The sequence below is a fragment of the Acomys russatus genome, chromosome 29, assembly GCF_903995435.1.
Source record: "Acomys russatus chromosome 29, mAcoRus1.1, whole genome shotgun sequence".
In the NCBI taxonomy this organism is placed as follows: domain Eukaryota; kingdom Metazoa; phylum Chordata; class Mammalia; order Rodentia; family Muridae; genus Acomys; species Acomys russatus.
Window position 1 is genome coordinate 43,500,816 of NC_067165.1, and position 18,551 is coordinate 43,519,366.

The 18,551-nt window shown below is 52.5% G+C and overlaps 1 protein-coding gene across 3 annotated transcripts in view; it reads left to right on the forward strand.

Annotated features, from left to right (window-relative positions):
- Positions 1-3,552: 3,552 nt before the first annotated feature.
- Positions 3,553-18,551, forward strand: part of Acot7 (acyl-CoA thioesterase 7) — an 88,434-nt gene continuing 73,435 nt past the window's right edge. For 2 of the 3 annotated variants that reach the window (XM_051171283.1, XM_051171284.1), the window contains exon 1: positions 3,553-3,758. In XM_051171283.1, the coding sequence (XP_051027240.1) occupies positions 3,625-3,758 (134 nt within the window). In that variant the 5' untranslated portion in view covers positions 3,553-3,624. Of the gene's footprint in view, positions 3,759-4,492; positions 4,824-18,551 lie in introns of those variants that run through there. The other variant, XM_051171285.1, reaches the window with a different exon arrangement.

Consider the following 18,551-nt stretch of genomic DNA (forward strand, 5'->3'; position numbering starts at 1 on the left):
AGAACAAAACCAAAGACAGGATATTCCAAAACAAACGAGGGAGAAGAAAAACTGCAACCAAATTGCCTCAAACTCACAGAGATCAGCCGGGCGTGGTGGCGCACACCTTCAATCCCAGCTCTCGGGAGGCAGAGGCAGGCGGATCGCTATGAGTTCGAGGCCAGCCTGGTCTACAAAGTGAGTCCAGGATGGCCAAGGCTACCCAGAGAAACCCTGTCTCAAACAACAACAACAACAACAACAACAACAAAACAAACTCACAGAGATCTACCTGCCTCTGCCTCCCAAATGCTGGGATAAAGGCGTGTGCCACCACCACCTGGCTATGAGTTCAAACTTACACAAAATCTTTAACCTACAATGATTTATTTATTAGCTACAAGTACAGTTTAGTGGTAGAGAGCTTGTCTGACATATACTTGATAATGTGGGTTTGAGCTCCCTCCCCCCTCACACACACACACACACACCTCCACTTTTATGTGTTAAACATGTGTTGATTTTAACTATCCACTTGATGGAAGTCAGAATCACAGTAGGAGACACACCTATGAGCCGAGGGCATTCTAACAGGCAGCCCAGGCGGTCCAGTGTTGCCTGCCCATCCTCACTCCTTCCTGCGGGAGGAGGGCATCTGCTGTTGCCGCCCTCCAGGGACTACAGGTTCCAATTTGGATCAAAGACTAGCAGTTTTGGAGTGGGACCTCTGAGGCACCCAGTCTCTTGGACTGAGCAGGTATCAGGTTCTTGCCGGAGACAGGCATTGAGGGAAACCCCATTACGGGAGATAACCCAGCAAATCCCTTTGCAAACTATTATCTTAAGTGTTTTCTTTTTTTCAAGACAGGGTTTCTCTGTGTAGCCCTGGCTGTCCTGGATTAACTTTGTAGACCAGGCTGGCCTCGAACTCACAGTGATCCGCCTGCCTCTACCTCCTGAGTGCTGGGATTATAGGCACGCACTACCACACCTGGCTTTGCAGGCATTGTCTTTTTCCCTCCTAATAATAACAGACACCCAGCTATTCTCTTAAGTGTAAGGGTATGACACGTAAGCAAGCACAATGGGAGTGCAGTGCATAAAAAGCCTAGGAGGAGGCCGGGCGTGGTGGCGCACACACCTTTAATTCCTGCACTCGGGAGGCAGAGGTAGGCGGATCTGAGTTTTAGGCCAGCCTGGTGTACAAAGCAAGTCCAGGACAGCCAAGGCTACACAAAAAAACAAAACAAAAAACAAATCCTAGGAGCAGGACACCGGATCCTCTGGAGCTGGAGTTAGGACAGTTGTGAGCAGCCTCCTGGTGCCTCTTGGCGGCTGGGAACTTTGAAAAGGGCATTCCGGCGCACACTGAAGACCAGCTGAGAGAGCCAGCCTTGTGAACTGAACAGCTCCTGGATTCTTGGACCTTCTATTCATAGGCAGCCACTGTTGGATTAGCTGGACCACAGCCTGTAAAACATTCTAATAACCCACCTTTCTATATTCAGAGGGGTTCAATTCATAAGTCCTGTGACTCTCTGGAGCCTTTACTAATACACCCTAGGAAATCCCAGACCATCCCCATCTCTGCAGAGACTTCCTCGCAGCTCTTTCAAGTCTGCTCTTCCCCCTGACAATCCTAGTTTTCCTACCACAGGTTAGCACTTTGTCTTAGAACCATATATACATGGCATTGCAACGCCGTTTTGTACTGTCTATGCACATAACCCCGACTGTATTAACATTTTATCTCTAAAGTTTGTGCGAGTGAATGTGTATTCTGTGTGTGCAAGACCCTGGAAAGACCGGAAGAGGCATTTGGGTCCCACTGTGTGGGTGGTAGGAACCGAACCCAGGTCCTTGACAGGATCAACAGTTAAGTGCTGAGCCGTCTCTCCAGTCAGAAAGTCCTATTGTAGTGTCCTGCCAGACCTTGTATGTTCATGAGGTCACTCAATGCTTACAGAGGCTTGGGGGGGTGTTACCAGACTGTTAGTAAAATAAGTTATTTGCCTAGCTACAGCTTCCTCTCAGAGCTGGACCTTGTAAGTCAGTGGTTCTCAATCTTCCTAATAGAGGGACCCTTAATAGCAGCAGAGGCAGGTGGATCTCTGTGAGTTCGAGGCCAGCCTGGTTTACAAAGTCCAGGACAGCCAAGGCTACACAGAGAAACCTTGTGTGGAAACAAAAACAAAACAAAAAAATAGTTCACCTTGTGGTGACCCCAACTATAAAAATTATTTTTGTTGGTACTTCATAACTGTAATTTTGTTATTTTTATGAGTTGTGGTATGTGTTTTGTTTTGCTTTTTCTTAATTTTTCGAGACAGGGTTTCTCTGTGCTATCTTGGACTTGGTTTGTAGACCACGCTGGCCTGTAACTCACAAGAGATCCGCCTGCCTCTGCCTCTCAAGTGCTGGGATTAAAGACGTGGGCCACACACCGCGCATATCTGTGTTTTCTAACGGTGAGCCCTGTGAAAGGGTCACTCGATCTCAAAGGGGGTTGCATCCTATAGGTTGAGAACCACTGCTGTAAGAGGACGGTGCGGATGTCTAAACAGGACATAAACCCTGGAGGCTTGCTCGATTTATACTGAAACGCTGCGAGGACAACATAGGGTGGAAGTCACTGCCACTAACGCCCTACTCCGAGACCTAAAAACTTAATTCTTTGAACAATAATTGTGAAACCTCTGGAGAAGGCTGGTGTGTGTAGCACATGTGCCTGCCAGGCGAGGCCTGTATCTCTAAGCTCCATCTGCAGCTGGCAACTGGTAATGCAGGGTGGCAAGCTCTTTCACGGCTTTAGCGAAAATGGGTCGAAGTTCTGTTAATGGGTTCATTTTCTTGGTAAGCCGGGCACGGGTTGCAGAAGCTCTCTGCAGTGACAGTGGGTAGGGGTGGCCACATGTCCCTTCCTTGGTGATTTCTGCGGCCTGCAAATGAAAATGGCAGCAGGTGCACGCAGCCTGCGCCCGGGACTCCCTGTGTGGGCGGAGGTGGCCCTCGGGGTGGGGGGGTCTGTGGGCAACAGGGGTCAGGGGCCCCCGGTCGGCGGCTCTGGGCGTCCGTACACAGCAGCACCGCTCTGCAGGCCCGGGTTAGGGCCAAGGCCTAAGCGGAGGCCCCGGCCGGGCACAGGGGTCGGCGGTGCGCGGCTCGCGGGCACCGTGCCCGTCCCGGTCGGGCCTCCCCCGGTGACCTCACGGGGTGGCCGGCTCCGGCGGGTAGCGAATCGCCGCGCGGGCGCACGGGAACGCCCCACAGATTCCCGGCCGCCGCCGAGGCCACGCACGCGCTCCGGGGGACGCTCCGCGGCTCGGCCTCCAGCCTGCGCGGTGTCCGCCGCGGGCCGCTCGCCTGCATCCGCGCCGGCGCATGCTGTGTGTGTACGCGCGCGCGCGCGCACACGCCGCCCAACCGCCACCGAACCTTCTGGAAGTGGAGTCCCACGGCCGCCCCCGCCACCGACGGCGCTCGCCTCCTCCGCCGGCGCCTGCCGCCGTGGAGGCCTCTGGGCCGGGGAGGGGGGAGGGGCCCGCGCGAGGGCGGGGCCAAGGAGGGGCGGCCGCACGCGATTCGCCGCCTCCTCGAAGGCCCCGCCTCTCCGGCGCCTTGGCCACGCCCTCCCCCTCCCCCTCCATGGCGCCTCCCAGGCTCATTCATTCAGCGCCGGGCCTGCTGGACACCTGTTCTCATCTCCCGCCGTTGCCTGCCGTCGCAGCCAAGATGTCAGGCCCCACCGCCGACATACCGTCCGCCATCCAGATCTGCAGGTGAGACGGAGGCCTGCCAAGCTGGCCCTTTCCCGCTCGCTCTCGCCCGAGCCCGCTGAAGGCGATGCTAGTATTAGGCTGGCCAGGATGCCGCCCCTCATCCTGGCCGGCTCTGCCCGGCTCCAGGCAGCCGGGATGCCCGCTCTGACCCGCCCTGGATCCCCTCCCTGGACCCAGACCCAGGACTCTATCCCCGGACCGCGCCCTGGACCCAACCTGGACGCCCCGTGCGCCCTCCTCAGGGATGCTGCTCGCCATGCTGCAGAACCCGGCCGCCTCGCCGGCTCCTCCCACCGGCCTCTGGCTTCATCCCAAGGGCGGTGGCCGCAATCCTGAGGAGACTCGGTGTGGGACTGGGCGCCGCCCGGCAAAGAGTCTGTCCGCTGTCTTCTTGTACGCCCTACAGGGCTTGCCTTACCCGGGGTTCGGCGCCTTACAGTCTGAGCCCAACCTTCTGCCGGCTTCGGAAAGAACAACTCGGGCTCAGGAGGCTGGTGGGGGAGATGCTCAGAGCAGTGCGAGCCTCTGTGACAACAGGCCTAGACCTATAGTTCCGTCAGAGCCCCGCCTCAGTTGTGAGGAGAGCAGGGGTTAGAAGGAAGAACTCATCCATTCAAAGGTGTATTTGCCCCCCCGCCCCCCAGGAAAGGGAGTGAGTGGGTCATCTCACACAATAGGGGTGAAGGATTGTTCTCCCCAGCCTTGCTCCATTGTGGGGTGCTGCTTAGATGTAGGTCCCCAGAGGAAGCTGGAACGGATGAGCAAGCTCATTTCCCCCGAGACGGCTGGGAGAGCAGCCTCAAGGTTACCCTGCGGTTTCGTTCACAGAAGTGGAAGCGTGCACCAGCTCAGTACAGAGCAGGAGAACCGGGGCACCGGGCCTGCAGATTGCTTGGCATGTCTGACAGACTGCCAAGAGTGAGAGTGTTTTTCGGGTGGGTTCTTCAGTTTGGAGGTCGGCCATCCACTGACCTTGTGTCCAAGCCATAGCCCGCAGAGGCAGGGTCCTTTCCTGAGGAGGAGGATGCTGGCTAAAGCGGAACCCTTTGCTCTCCTGACTTCAAGGTCAGTTCTGACTTCCTGGCGAGAGGCTATGTTTTGGGGAACGTCATTCCTTACTGGCTGTGTGGTTGCCCTGGCCTTTGGACTTGAACTCCCTGGAGAGAAAGGGGTCTTGAGGCATGCTGTTTATTGGTGTGAGGGTCTTGGATCTCATTGCTCCTGTCTCACCTAGACTTTCCTGGGAGGAAGGATGGCTGCGTCCTTCATACCCCTGCTGTGTGGAGGAGGGATTTGAGGAACTCAGTAGACTGGAGCCCCAGGAGCTTCAGAGTCAGTGCCTATTTAGATGTCTGTGGTCAGGCTGCTAATATCAACAGACTCTTCTTCCCAGACTGTCTTTTTCCGGCTAGCTTCTGACAGGGAGTGGGTTTTTCTGCAGCTTTGGATGCTGTTCACAAATGTTTTGCGTGTGGCTTTTCTGTTGCACTCTACAGGGCTGCCTCTAGCTGTCAGAGTACCAACTGCCTGCTTTTCCTAAGTGACAGGGCGGGGTGCACGGCCAGGAGGCCTGGCTAAGATGTCTCAGGTGCAGACCGTGGCTGCACGGGAGGTGGGGCTGTGAAGTGGTCTCTGTGAAACCCCAGGATGCTGGAGAGTAGACTCAGCAGTGTGGGGAGCCCTTTAAGGATATCTAAGCCAACACAGTGAAAGAGGAGACTTGTGGCCTGGCATCTAAGCCATGAATTTAACAGGACTTCACCGGACACCTCCAAGGAGCCCAGCGCTGGGAAGGACACTGAGCAGTGGAAAGTTTAGTCTTTTTTAAAAATTATTTTTCAAGACAGGCTTTTCTGTGTAACAGCCCTGGATGTCTGTAGACGCGGGCTAGCCTGGAACTCACAGAGATCCATCTGCCTCTGCCACCACACCCGGCGTTTTAGTCCTTATTTTAGGAAAGACACAGTCCTACCGGGTGATGCACCCATCATCCTAGACTGTTAGAGAGATCATCTGCTCCCAGTTCAAAGCTGGTGAAGGAAGGAAGCTTGAGACAGGTGTTGGGGTCAGGGAGATGGCTCCGTGCCTAAGGTGCTTGCAATGAGGATCCATATAAAACCAGACAAGGGAGCGTGTGTCTGTAAGCCCGGTGCTCCCAGAGTGCAGACAAGAAAGTTCCTGGACGCTCACGGGCCAGCTAGCCTGACAGATGCTGCGGTGAACAGGTGCGATGGGAGGACTGACACCTGAGGCGGTCGCCTCACTTCTGTACTCACACCGTGGCATGTGTACGTGTGCACTGCATGCACATGGTGTGGGGAGGGTGCGGTTAGAGGCCCGGGATGGATGTGGCCTCTGCCTTGGTAACTGAGTGCCTGGAAGCCCACTGCTTAACATTCCATTGTCTCTGTTTTCTTATGGGTCTGAGCATTGAATAAGAGTTGAGCTGGGTGTGGTGATACGCGCCTTTAATCCCAGCACTCAGGAGACAGAGGCAGGCAGATCTCAGAGTACAAGGCCAGCCTGATCTTCAGAATTCCAGCACAGCCATGGCTACACAGAGAAACCCTGTCTTAAAAAACCAAATAAACCAGGTGGTAGTGGTGCACACCTTTAATCCCAGCACTCAGGAGGCAGAGGCAGGCGGATCGCTGTGATTTGAGGCCAGTATGGTCTATAAAGTGAGTCTAGGACCCCCAAGGCTACACAGAAAAACCCTGTCTCGAAAAACTAAAAGAAAACAAAAAACAAAGAGTTGAGCTGGGGATGATGGCGCACGCCTTTAATCCCAGCACTTGGGAGGCAGAGGGAGGCCGATCACTTTTGAGTTCGAGGCCAGCCTGGTCTACAGAGTGAGTCCAGGACAGTCAAGGCTACACAGAGAAACCCTGTCTCAAAAAACAAAAAAAGAAAGAAAGAAAGAAAGAGAGAAGAGAGTGTAACCAGAGCTGGCAGTCAGTGGGTGTTCTCTATGTGGAAAGTGGGACACCAGTCCAGCAGGCGGCAGCCTGGGCTCCAGTCCTAGGTCTCTGCAGGTCAATGTGTGCCTTAGGTCATAGCCGTAACATCACAGCATAATCTCACTGGCCCTGATTTTCTTATCTGTGATCTGTAGGTAGAATAATGCCAGCCTATTTTAGGGTCGCTGTGGCCTGATACCTTTGTCCCATTTCTGCTTCTGTAAACATTGGCTTACAAAGCAAACCCTTTAAAAACCAGATCTTTGCCAGGCGTGGTGGCGCACGCCTTTAATCCCAGCACTTGGGAGGCAGAGGCAGTCGGATTGATGTGAGTCCCAGGCCATCCTGGTCTACAAAGTTGAGTCCAGGACAGTCAGGTCTACACACAGAAACCCTGTCTCGACAAAACAAACAAACAAACAAACAAACCCCAGATCTTTGGGCATCTAGGCCACTGTGGATAATTGTCATCTCCTATCCTTTGATCCATCACAAACAGTCAACTTTCAGGCAATGTGCTGGTGTAGTGCCTTGATGCAAGATGGCCTAGAAGGCCCGCAGGCTTGGAACCTTACGTGTGTGTGTGTGTGTGTGTGTGTGTGTGTGTGTGTGTGTGTGTTATGTACATATATACATATGTATGTGGAAGCAAGATGTCCATATTGTCTTTCTCAATTACTCTCCATTTTATTTATCTTTTACACTTACCTATTTCTGACATATTTATTTATTATGGATACAGTGTTTTGCCTGCAAGTAAGCCTGCATGCCAGAGGACACCAGACCTCGTTATAGATGGTTGTGAGCCACAGTGTGGCTGAACTTAGAACTTTTGGAAGGGTAGTCGGTGTTCTTAACCACTGAGCCCTCTCTCCAGCCCTCTATTAGTGTTTTGTTTATTTGGTTGGTTTTGTTTTGTTTTGTTTTTTTTTTTTTTTGAGACAAGGTTTCTGTATATAGCCATGGCTGTCCTGGAACTTGCTCTGTAGACCAGGCTGGCCTCGAACTCAGAGATCCACCTGCCTCTTCCTCCCTATTGCTGGGATTAAAGGTGTGCGCCACACTACCTGCCTGATGATGTTTTTTATACTATTTATTGTTCACGTGTGTGTGTGTGTGTGTGTGTGTGTGTGTGTGTGTGTGAGAGAGAGAGAGAGAGAGAGAGAGAGAGAGAGAGAGAGAGAGAGAGAGAGAGAGAGTTGGAGAGAGTACCCCACAGAGGTGCTGAGACAGAACTCTGAAAAGCCACAAGCTTAATTGCTGACCCTTCCCTTTAGCCCTTGTTATTGATTGACTGATTGGTTGGTTTTTTGAGACAAGGCTCCTTTGTGTAGCCCTGGCTGTCCTGGACTCCCTTTGTAGGCCAGGCTGGCCTGGAACTCACAGAGATCTGCCTGCCTCTGCCTCCTGAGTGCTGGTTGTTTTTTTCTTTTTGAGACTGTTTGACTTTGTAGCCGTGCTAGCCTTGCCCTTGGCATCCTGCCCCAGCCTTATGAGTAGTAACTGGGTGCTGGGATTTCTTGGCTCTGGACCCTGTTTGGGGTTGAAGGTGTGACATCTATGGAGTGTCTCCCTCTGCTTGTCCTGCCCTCAGACACTGGCCTGCCAGGTGTTTCCCTGGGGGTGGGATGCTTTGCTCCAAGGACTGTGAATACCTACACCTGTAGGACTCCACTCAGCGTTAGCTTGGTCTTTGGCTTGAAAGTGGAATTAAGAAGAACATAGACTCTACTGGTCATGGCGGCACACACCTTTAATCTCAGCACTGGGGAGGCAGAGGCAGGCAGATTGCTGTGAGTTTGAGGCCAGCCTGGTCTACAAAGCGAGCCCAGGACAGCCAAGGCCACACAGAGAGACCTTGTCTTGAAAAACCAACAAAACAAAACAAAACAAAATCAAGAACATAGAACTGTTCCGGAACATTCCATAAAACACAGTGCTTGCCGGGTGTGGTGGTGCATGCCTTTAATCCCAGCACTCGAGAGGCAGAGGCAGGCAGATCACTGATTTCGAGGCCAACCTGGTCTACAAAGCAAGTCCAGGACAGCCAAGGCTACACAGAGAAAACCTGTCTCAAAAAAACCTCAAACGAAAAACAACAACAAAAGCCCCCCACAGTGCTGCCTCTGTACCTGGGAGGATGTGCAGACCCTGTTGAAGATGCTCTCTCTGTAGCCCAGTGAGCCTGTGGAGGAGGATGTCTGCATCCACCATTATCCTGTTGTACAGCCTGTTAAGTAGCTTGGTGTCGTCAGTCACTCTGGACTTCACCACTGCCACCAGCCAGCTCCCTGGTATCATTCAGGCCAGAAGGTGCCTTTTCCTGAAGGACCCACATGTGGAGTGAGGGTTGGCCTGTCCAAGTGTGGTCAGGGGCTGACCCCACAAGTGCCTGGACCTCCCATCGTGGTGCTGTTTTTCACTCTTGGAGGCTTCCTCAGAAGGGTGTTCCTATGTAGTCCTGCCCACCCCTACCTGTATCTGAATGGCGGCAGGAGGCTGGTCACCATTGCAGACCTCAATGCCTGACATCACATTTCAGTAGAGTCAACAGAATACGGAGTTTAAAGAATTTATGGAAAAAAAATGTTTGGTTAGTTCCTTGAAATCTGGGCAGTCTTTAACCCCATAGATACAGCCATTTCTTCCATTGAGGATGAGGGCAGGAGGACTGAGTTCAAGGCCAGCCTTTGAGCACCAGTGAGACTAGAGAGAGAGAGAGAGAGACAGACAGACACAGACACAGAGAAATCTTAGTGATTAAGAGTGCTTGCTGTAGGCGAGGCGTGGTGGAGAGTGCCTTAAATCGTAGCACTTGGGTCTCTGAGTTGGAGGCCAGCCTGGTCTACAAAGCGAGTCCAGGACAGCAAGGCTACACAGAGAAAGCTGTCTTGGGGGAAAAAAGAGTGCTTGCTGCTCTTCCCCAGGACTCTAGTTTAATCCCAGCACTCATGCCAGCCCGCTCCCACCATCTGTAGTTCCACCTTGAGAAGAGCCAATGCCTGGGGCCTCCTCAGGCGCCTGCACTCTCATGCACGTGCCTCTCCCCACATCCACACATGAAATTGAACTAATTATATACACAGTGTTCTGCTTCCACACCAAAAGATGGCAACGGACGGTTGCGAGCCCCCATGCAGTTGCTGGGAATTGAACGCGGGACCTTCAGAAGAGCGCCCATCTCTTAACCTCTGAGCCATCTCTCCAGTTCCCTGAAAGAAAAAAATCTTAGTGTGAGGTGATGCACACCTGTTATTCCTGGCCAATCGGATTGTATGATGAGATCTTCTCCTTTTTAAAAAAAGTCTGGTAATTGATGTTGTCAATGCTGGGTAGAAACCAGTGAGATGGCTCAGCCAGTGAAGGTGCTTGCTTGCTAAAGTTGATGCTCCATCTGAGTTTGGTCCTTGGAATTGACATGGTGGAAGGCAGGAACCCGCTCTTGTAAGCTGTCCTCCTACGTCCACTAGCTCGCGATAGACAGGCAGTGGTAAGCCTTGGTCTTCTCATTAATACATATGTGGAGGGGAAAAGGAGAATTGCTGCTTTCTCCCCTCAGAATGCCCCACCCTGACCCAAGGAGAGAGCCCAGGGTCAATACCACCACTGAGTCACAGCTGGCTGCTTGTCATTTATTTATGTATTTTTCCACACAAAAATTATGATGATGATGATGATGTTTTTCCAGACAGGGTTTTTCTGTATAACCTTGACTGTCCTGGACTCACTTTGTAGAGCAGGCTGGCCTTGAACTCACATGGATCCACCTGCCTCTGCCTCCCGAGGTGTGCACCACCACACCCAGCTAAAAAGGATTTATTTTTATTTTGTGGACAGGTGTTTTTTTGTTTTGTTTGTTTTTGTTTTTTCTGCATGTATGCCTGTGCACCATGTATGTGCAGGGCATGTGGAGGCCAGATGCGGGCAGCAGACCCTTTGGGACAGGAGTTCTGGATGGTTGTGAGCTGCCATGTGGGTTCTAGTAGTTGGATCCAGGCCCTCTGTAAGACCAAGTGTGCCTAACCACTGACCCACCTCCCCTGCCTTCTCAGTTGTTATTACATTGCCATTTGGTGTTAAAAAATATTATTTTTTAACTCAGCCAAGGCATGAGTAACCTTGGCTGTCCTGTACTTTGTAGACCAGGCTGGCCTTGAACTCGTAGAGATACGCCTGCGTCTGCCTCCCCAAGTGCTGGGATTACAGGTGTGTGTCACTGTGCCTGGCTTGTTCTGTTTGTTTGTTTGTTGGTTGGTTGGTTTTGAGGCAGAGTCTCAGGGAGCCCAGGCTCGTTCAGATTTGCCGTGTGGTAGAGGATGGTCTTGAACTCCTTATTCTCCTGCTTGCACCTCCCAAATCCCGAGATTACAAGCGTGCACAGTTCATTGCATTGTAATAGATGTCTGTGCCTGTGTGGGGAGCCCCTGACTGTGACACAGTGTCTCCAGCTAATGCTGACGGGCAGTTATTTCTGTCCTCGTTGACAGGCACCTGGCAACCAGCGGCTTCCTCTCACTGCGGTCGCCTGGGGAGGGCATCTTACTTAGCATAGGACCTCGCGTGGGTGGTGCTGCGCTTCCCTGCACATCCTGCTGCCTTATCTCTCCAGTCAGCGAGCCTTCAGGATTTCAGCACATGCAAGTGCAGTTTAGCAATGCAGATCTTGCAGGCTTTGGATGTGATTTAGGGCATGGACAGGCACTTGATGCTTTTATTTAAAAACGGGAAGCCAGGCCTGGTAGTGATGGCTCAAATTCCAGCACTTGGGAGGCAGAGGCAGCCTGGGGCATTTCTGTGAGTTCAAGGCCAGCCTGGTTTACATAGTTTCAGGTGAGCCAGGGTGACACAGTAAGACCCTGTGTGTGAGACATCACTGTGTTGCCCAGGCTATCCTGAAATTTCATGACAAATGTCACTGTGGTGCTACAGTGCCTGGCCTGTGGTGGATTTTACAGGAGCCTGTGTTTTAGAGAAGATGCTGAGATGTTTATGGATGCCCAGCCATGCCATTGGGACTTGCTGCAAGATAACCTGGCGTGGGAGAATGCTGGGAGCAGAAAGGAACCGGAGGGCTGGGGAGGCAGCTGACTTGACTTTTTGTTAAGGAGCTACAGGGTGGGGTGAGGGTTCATCTAGGCCTTTGTCTCTTTCCATGAGAGCAGAAAATACCAGTCCCAAACCTTCCTCTTCAGCATGTGAAAGTGGATTTCAGCCAGCCCTGTGGTTTTCCTCTGCGGTCCTGCCCAACTGTAGCACTTTTTCATCCTTCCAAACTTATTTCTGCTGCCTTCATGCTGAGCCAGGACCTCTGTCTTGCTGAGGATTTTTTGGCCCAGGTGGGTCCTATGCCTTAACTTGGTATAAGTCAAGCAGGGTGGAGCCTCACTTGAAGTTCCTGGAGTTGGGGGTCTTAGAGGGTGACTTCTCAATTCTGCAGTTAGGCGGTGCCTCTGTCTCTCCTCCCTCTTTCCTCCCTCGGAGAGCTAAGTCTGAGTGACTTCAGGTCTCCTCGTGAGCTTGCAGCACTGGACATAGGAACAGACCTACCAGCTTACCTGCTCAGCTGTCATTTGCCTCCTCACCAGTGGTGGAAAGATGCCCTGAGGAGGCCCCTCCACTAAGCTGGATGCTGGCTGGTGGACAGGCTGCTTGCAAGGACTCTGCGCCTCTGGGAGGTGGGGAGGCAGGTAGCCTCCAGGAGCCTGGCGACTGGCCAGGAATATTTGGGGTTCAGGGAACGATGCTGGGCTCCAGAGAGGCTGTCAGAACCAAAGCAGATCACCAAAAGCCTGGACACTGCATGGTCGCCATGGGAAGATAGGGTGAGTGGGGTGTTCCGCTCCCTCAGGGACTCTCCCCTCTCACCTGCCCCAGGGGCTCAGGCTGTGAGACGCGGAGGATGCTCGGTGAATCCTCAGGGCAGTCAGTGGGGACTGGGGCTGGGTGAGCTGCCTCCTGTCATGGGTGGTCATCAGTTGAGACCTGTCGTTTGGGGACCAGTGGTGGCTCCTGGGCTCCAGGCTTGGCAACTTCAGGCTGTAGGGAGCTAGGCCCTTCCTAGTCATGAATTCCTTTGGGTGGGGTTGGAGATGACCACATCCTATGAGTCAGCAGCTGTGCCCAAGTGGTCTGTCCTAGGTGACCAGAGAGGGCCATGTGAGCCTCTGCTCAGGTCTGTTTGGGCTGGGTGAACGGGCTTTGATTTCCCTAGGCTTTGTCCACACTTGGTTGGGATTCACACGCACACACTTTGTCCATTGGAGTTCACAACCTGGCACCCCTAGTGTCTTCACGGAGATGTGTTACCAGTACTTGCCTCAGTTTTGCCAGTGGTGATAGGGCCTTTGTTTTCCCAGCTCCTCAAACCAGTGGAAGCTAGGGAGTGACAGGAATGTCTGGGAGGTGGGAGTGGGTGGGGGATGGGGGTGGGCGGGGGTGGGGTGAGGGTGAGGGATGGGTGGGGGTGGGGTGAGGGATGGGTGGGGGTGGGGTGGGGTGAGAGGTGGGGGGTGGGTAAAGGTAGGGGGTGGGTGAGGGGTGGGGGTGGGTGGGGGTGGGGTGAGGGATGGGTGGGGGAGGATGAGGGATGGGTGGGGTGAGGGATGGGTGGGGGGTGGGGGTGGGGAGAGTGTTGGCCTCTTGAAAGACTGCATGCAGGACTGGAAGGTTTGCACCTTTGGCTCCACCCCACAACATGCTACTCTGAAGGGCGGTTCTTGGTTTGAGTTAATCACCTGACCAATGACTTGGTCAATTATAAAATCCCCTAAAAGCTCTTGACCCAGGCTGTCCTCCCAAGAACCAGGGGCACAGCAGACACCTGATGTTTGTGTTAATGGAGGTGGCCTGTGTGGAAACAGCTCCCTGGGGTGTAGAATCAGAATCACCAGGCAGTTCCAGGGCCACCTGTGAGGGATGCAGGGTGGCTTCCACAGAGCCTGGCTGTATTGCATCTCCCAGTGTGTAGGAGGGTCAGTGTCTCCACACCCTGGGCAGCCCTTGCTCGTGAGTGGGAGGCGTTGCCTCATTGTGTTTTGGTTGGCATCCCTTTGATAACTCTGAGGTTGAACATCTCTTCACATGCTTGTTGGCATGTTTGTCTTCGGGGGTTTTCTAGTAAAGTCTCTTGCCTATTTCCTATTTCTTTGTTCAGGACAGGGTTCCTCTCTGTGTGTAACAGCCTGCCTGTCCTGGAACTTGCTTTTGTTTGTTTGTTTTGCTGTTGGAGTGCTGGGATTAAAGGCGTGAGCCATCACATCTGGCTTATTTTTCTTTTTAAAGATTTTTTAAAAAAAGATTTATTTATTATGCATACAATATTCTGCCTGCAAGCCAGAAGAGGGCACCAGATCTCATTATAGATGGTTGTGAGCCACCACGTGGTTGCTGGGAATTGAACTCAGGACCTCTGGAAGAGCAGTCAGTGCTCTTAACCGCTGAGCCATCTCTCCAGGCCTAAAGTTTTGTTGTTGTTGTGTTGTTGTTTTTGTTTGGATTTTCCAGACAGGGTTTCTCTGTGTGGCCTTGGCTGTCCCAGATTCACGTTGTAGACCAGGCTGGCCTTGAACTCACAGGGATCCACCTGCCTCTGACTCCTGAGTGCTGGGGTTAAAGGCGTGCGCCACCGCCGCCCGGCGAAGATTTATTATTTTTTAATTTATGTATATGTGTGGTTATGCCGGTCATATGTGTAGGTGCCCTCCGAGGCCAGAAGAGGGCGTTGGGTCTCTTGGAGCTGTATTATAGGACGTTGTGAGCTGCAGTGTGGATTCTGGGAACTGGACTTGGGTCCTGCAGGTAGAGCAGCATTTGTAACTACTCTCACCTCTCTCATCCTTTGAAAAAAGATTATACTAGATTGCTCAGGTTATCCTAGACTGAGCTATATAGATCAGGCTGGACTTGAAGTCACAGATCTCCTTCTGCCGTGCCCTAAGTGCTGGGATGAAAGGTGAGTGCTATCATTCAGCTGTTGCTTGCTTTCTTGAGGTAGGGTCCAGTGCCACAGTCCAGCCTGTGTGGTTCAGTGCTGTTTAGTTACATTCATTCCATGTGTCTCCAGAAGAAAACTCAAGTCTATCAAACTTGCCATCAGGCTGCCCCAATCTCTGGCAGCCCCCCTTCTATGGTGGAGAGGGAGAGCCCTGTGACTGACTGACAGCTCTGCAGCTTCAGGCGAGCTGTGCAGTGAGTGGTGATGGTGTGTTCATCAGTACAGGGCCTTGCTCATTTGTGTGGTTGCACGTCGGGGTCCGTGTGTGTGTGTGTGTGTGTGTGTGTGTGTGTGTGTGTGTGTGAGAGAGAGAGAGAGAGAGAGGAGAGATACAGTCTCATGTAGCCCAGCCTACCTTGAACTTATTTTTTTCCATTTAATTTTTATGTCTGTGTTGTTTTGTCCGCAGATGTATTTGTATGCCTTGTGTGCAGTGCCGTTGGAGACTGGACGAGGGTGTCAAGTCCCCTGGAACTGGAGTTAGTGACTGTTTGTGAGCTGCCATGTGGGTGCTGGGAATGGAGAGTGTGTCCTTTGGGAAAAGAGCCATTGCTCTTATGGACTGAACTGTCTCTCGGTGGTCAGGCTTGGTGTCCCGAGCCTTTACCTGCTCAGCTGTCATCCTGAATGCTGGTCTGCCTGTCTGCACCTCCCAGCTCTGGGATTACAGGCACATGCCACTGTGCCTGGCTTATGCAGTGCTTGGAATCCGACCCAGAGCCTCGTGTTTTGTGGGCAGGGCCTGGGAGATGGAGCAGGTGAACGGAGAGGTCTAAAGTCTCACACAGTAGCAGCTTTATTCAGAGCCTCAGACAGTTCACGCTCTGAGTAAAGTTCTCATCAGTCCAAGCTGTGGATAGTCACAAAGAGACGCTGAACGTAGCAAAAACATGTTTTTCCGTAGAGCCATATAAAGGACAGTTTACACATTTAGTTGAATAACAGCAGCAAGCAGTGAGGAGTAATCTGAAGGAACTACTATCCACTCTGCCTGGAAACACGTTCCAAGAACAGTCCTATGGTTTGGAGAAACTGAGGTCACAGACTCTTGTCTCCATTTCTTTTTTAAAAATTTTATCTATTACATATACAGTGTTCTATCTGCATATAACTCCTGCAGGCCAGAAGAGGGCACCAGATCTCATTCTGGATGGTTATAAGCCATTATGTGGTTGCTGGGAATTGAGCTCAGGACCTTTGGAAGAACAGCCAGTGCTCTTAACCTCTGAGCCATCTCTCCAGCCCCTGTCTTGATTTCCTGAGGTGTTCTCAGCCACTCAGAATTTTCCTCACACAACTCCATTTCTGGACTGTGTTCCAACAGGCAAGGACTCTACCAGCTGCACTGTGTTCTTAGCCTTTTTATTCCCCTTGTGAAAGGTAAGGCAGTGGTCCTCGTGAGGCGAGGCCACACTCTTCCTGTCTGCTTGCCTGGTAATGCACCCTGAGGTAGATCCCATGTGTTTACTGTGAAATAACACTTCAGCAAGCGAGCCCAATGGGATGCTCTTTTGTGTGTGTTCCCAGTTGTTTTGAGCACACCCAGAAGCGCTGTGCCGCATAATAAGGTCATTAGCTCTCTTTCCAGTTGTTACTGAGCATATCCCTTAGCAAGCTTCTGAGCAGAGTGCCTGGCCCGCCCCATTCTGCACACTTATTGTTTTCTGTTGTTCTTAGGGGCAGCCTGTGGTCCTGCTGTGTCACTGAGGGGCAGCCTGTGGTCCTGCTGTGTCACTGAGGGGCAGCCTGTGGCCGTACTGTGTCACTGAGGGGCAGCCTGTGGCCGTGCTGTGTCACTGAGGGGCAGCCTGTGGTCCTGCTGTGTCCCTGAGGGGCAGCCTGTGGTCCTGCTGTGTCACTGAGGGGCAGCCTGTGGTCCTGCTGTGTCACTGAGGGGCAGCCTGTGGTCCTGCTGTGTCACTGAGGGGCAGCCTGTGGCCGTGCTGTGTCACTGAGGGGCAGCCCGTGGTCCTGCTGTGTCACTGAGGGGCAGCCTGTGGCTGTGCTGTGTCACTGAGGGGCAGCCTGTGGCCGTGCTGTGTCACTGAGGGGCAGCCTGTGGCCGTGCTGTGTCACTGAGGGGCAGCCTGTGGTCCTGCTGTGTCACTGAGAGGCAGCCTGTGGCCGTGCTGTGTCACTGAGGGGCAGCCTGTGGTCGTGCTGTGTCACTGAGGGGCAGCCTGTGGTCGTGCTGTGTCACAGAGCTGGCTTGCTAGCTCCTGTTCTGTGTTTTCTTCCTTTCTTCCCTCTTGAGGCAGTGCCTCACTGTATACTCAGACGTCTACCACATGGCCTCTTCTGCTTTGTGCATATTGGGTTTAAAAGTGTCCCATACCCACCTTGCTTATTTATTTTTATTTTACTTTTTATCTACAAGGCTTATTGCACAGTTTTTTGGGGAGGTAAAAGAGTTAGCAACAAACTCTTTAGAAAAAGTCATGTCGCTGTAGTACATTCTACACTAGGAGATGGACGTGGGGACAGGACATAGCCTGCTGTGCTGTTGGTGTCCAGAGTTTGTGTGCTGCAGTCTCCCATGCCTGAGCCACTTACTAGGCAGAGCAGGAAGCTGTGTGATGCTGCTCTGAGGGGCCCAAATGCAGTTTCATTTGGTGTGCTGCTCTTGCTGTCCTCTCTCTGGCCCTCTCGTGTCCACAGACATCTGGGAGGCAGGGGAGAAGGACCAGGTGGCCGGCTACCGCTCACTCTTCTGTGGCAGCCATGGAAGCAGAAAAGGATGTTCCACAGGGCAACGTGACTGGGGCTCATGGGATGCTTGAAAATCTTGGCCAGAGGGAAACCCTCAAGGCAGGGCCCTGCTTCCACCTCCCTCCCATGAGCCTCTAGGACACTGTCCTGCTGGTAGAGGGCACTCAGTGACCCTGGGGTCAGCAGCCAGGAGAGCCGGAGACTGAGAGAAGGAAGTGCTGGGAAGCATCAGGGTTTGGCAGGTAAGGGTGGACCTTCCTGACCCTGGGAACGCTTTCCGGGTCCTCCCTCCAGTGTCAGTGACAGCACAGGCAGCAGCCACAGTCACCGTTGAATACACGGATGGCTTTATTTAACATCCAAATAGGGGTGTGTAGTGCCTCGTGCTTGTTTTCCTTTTTTGGGGGGAGGTTGGTTTTTAGGTTTTCAAGACAGTTTCTCTGTGTAGCCCCGGCTGTCCTGGACTTTGTAGATCAGGCTGTCCTTGAACTCAGAGATCTGCCTGCCTCTGCCTCCCTGAGTGCATCACCACACCAGGCTCGTTCTCTCTGTCTCTCTCTCTTGCTGTGTCTCTGTCTCTTGGTCTCTCTCTCTGTCTCTTCTCTCTGTCTCTGTCTCCCTCTCTCTCTGGAGACAAAATCTCATGTTTCTCAGGCTGGCCTCCAACTTACTGTGTAGCCTGAAATTCTTCACCCTCCTGCCTCAGCGTGTGCTCTATTTTTTTTATTTTTTTTTTATTTTTATTTTATGTGCCTTGGTGATTTACTTGCACATATGTCTGTGAGATTGTTTGGTCCTCTGGAACTGGAGTTATAGACAGTTGTGAACTGCCATGTGAATGCTAGAAACTGAAGCCAAGACCTCTGGAAGAGCAGCGAGTGCTCTTAACCACTGAGCCATCCCTTATTTAGCATTTTAAAATTAGCTGCTTATTTGCAACGACGGGACTTTGTGCACTGCGGCCCACATGCTGCTGCTGGGTCCTCCACTTGCTTGTTGGTCTCCTGTGGTCCTCCTCTGGAGGGAAGTCTACTTGGTTTTTGCGTTTTTAAAGACAGGAACATGTTGGCTTTGAACTCACTATGTGGCCAAGGATGGTCTTGAACTCTGGATCCTCCTGCAAGTGCTGTG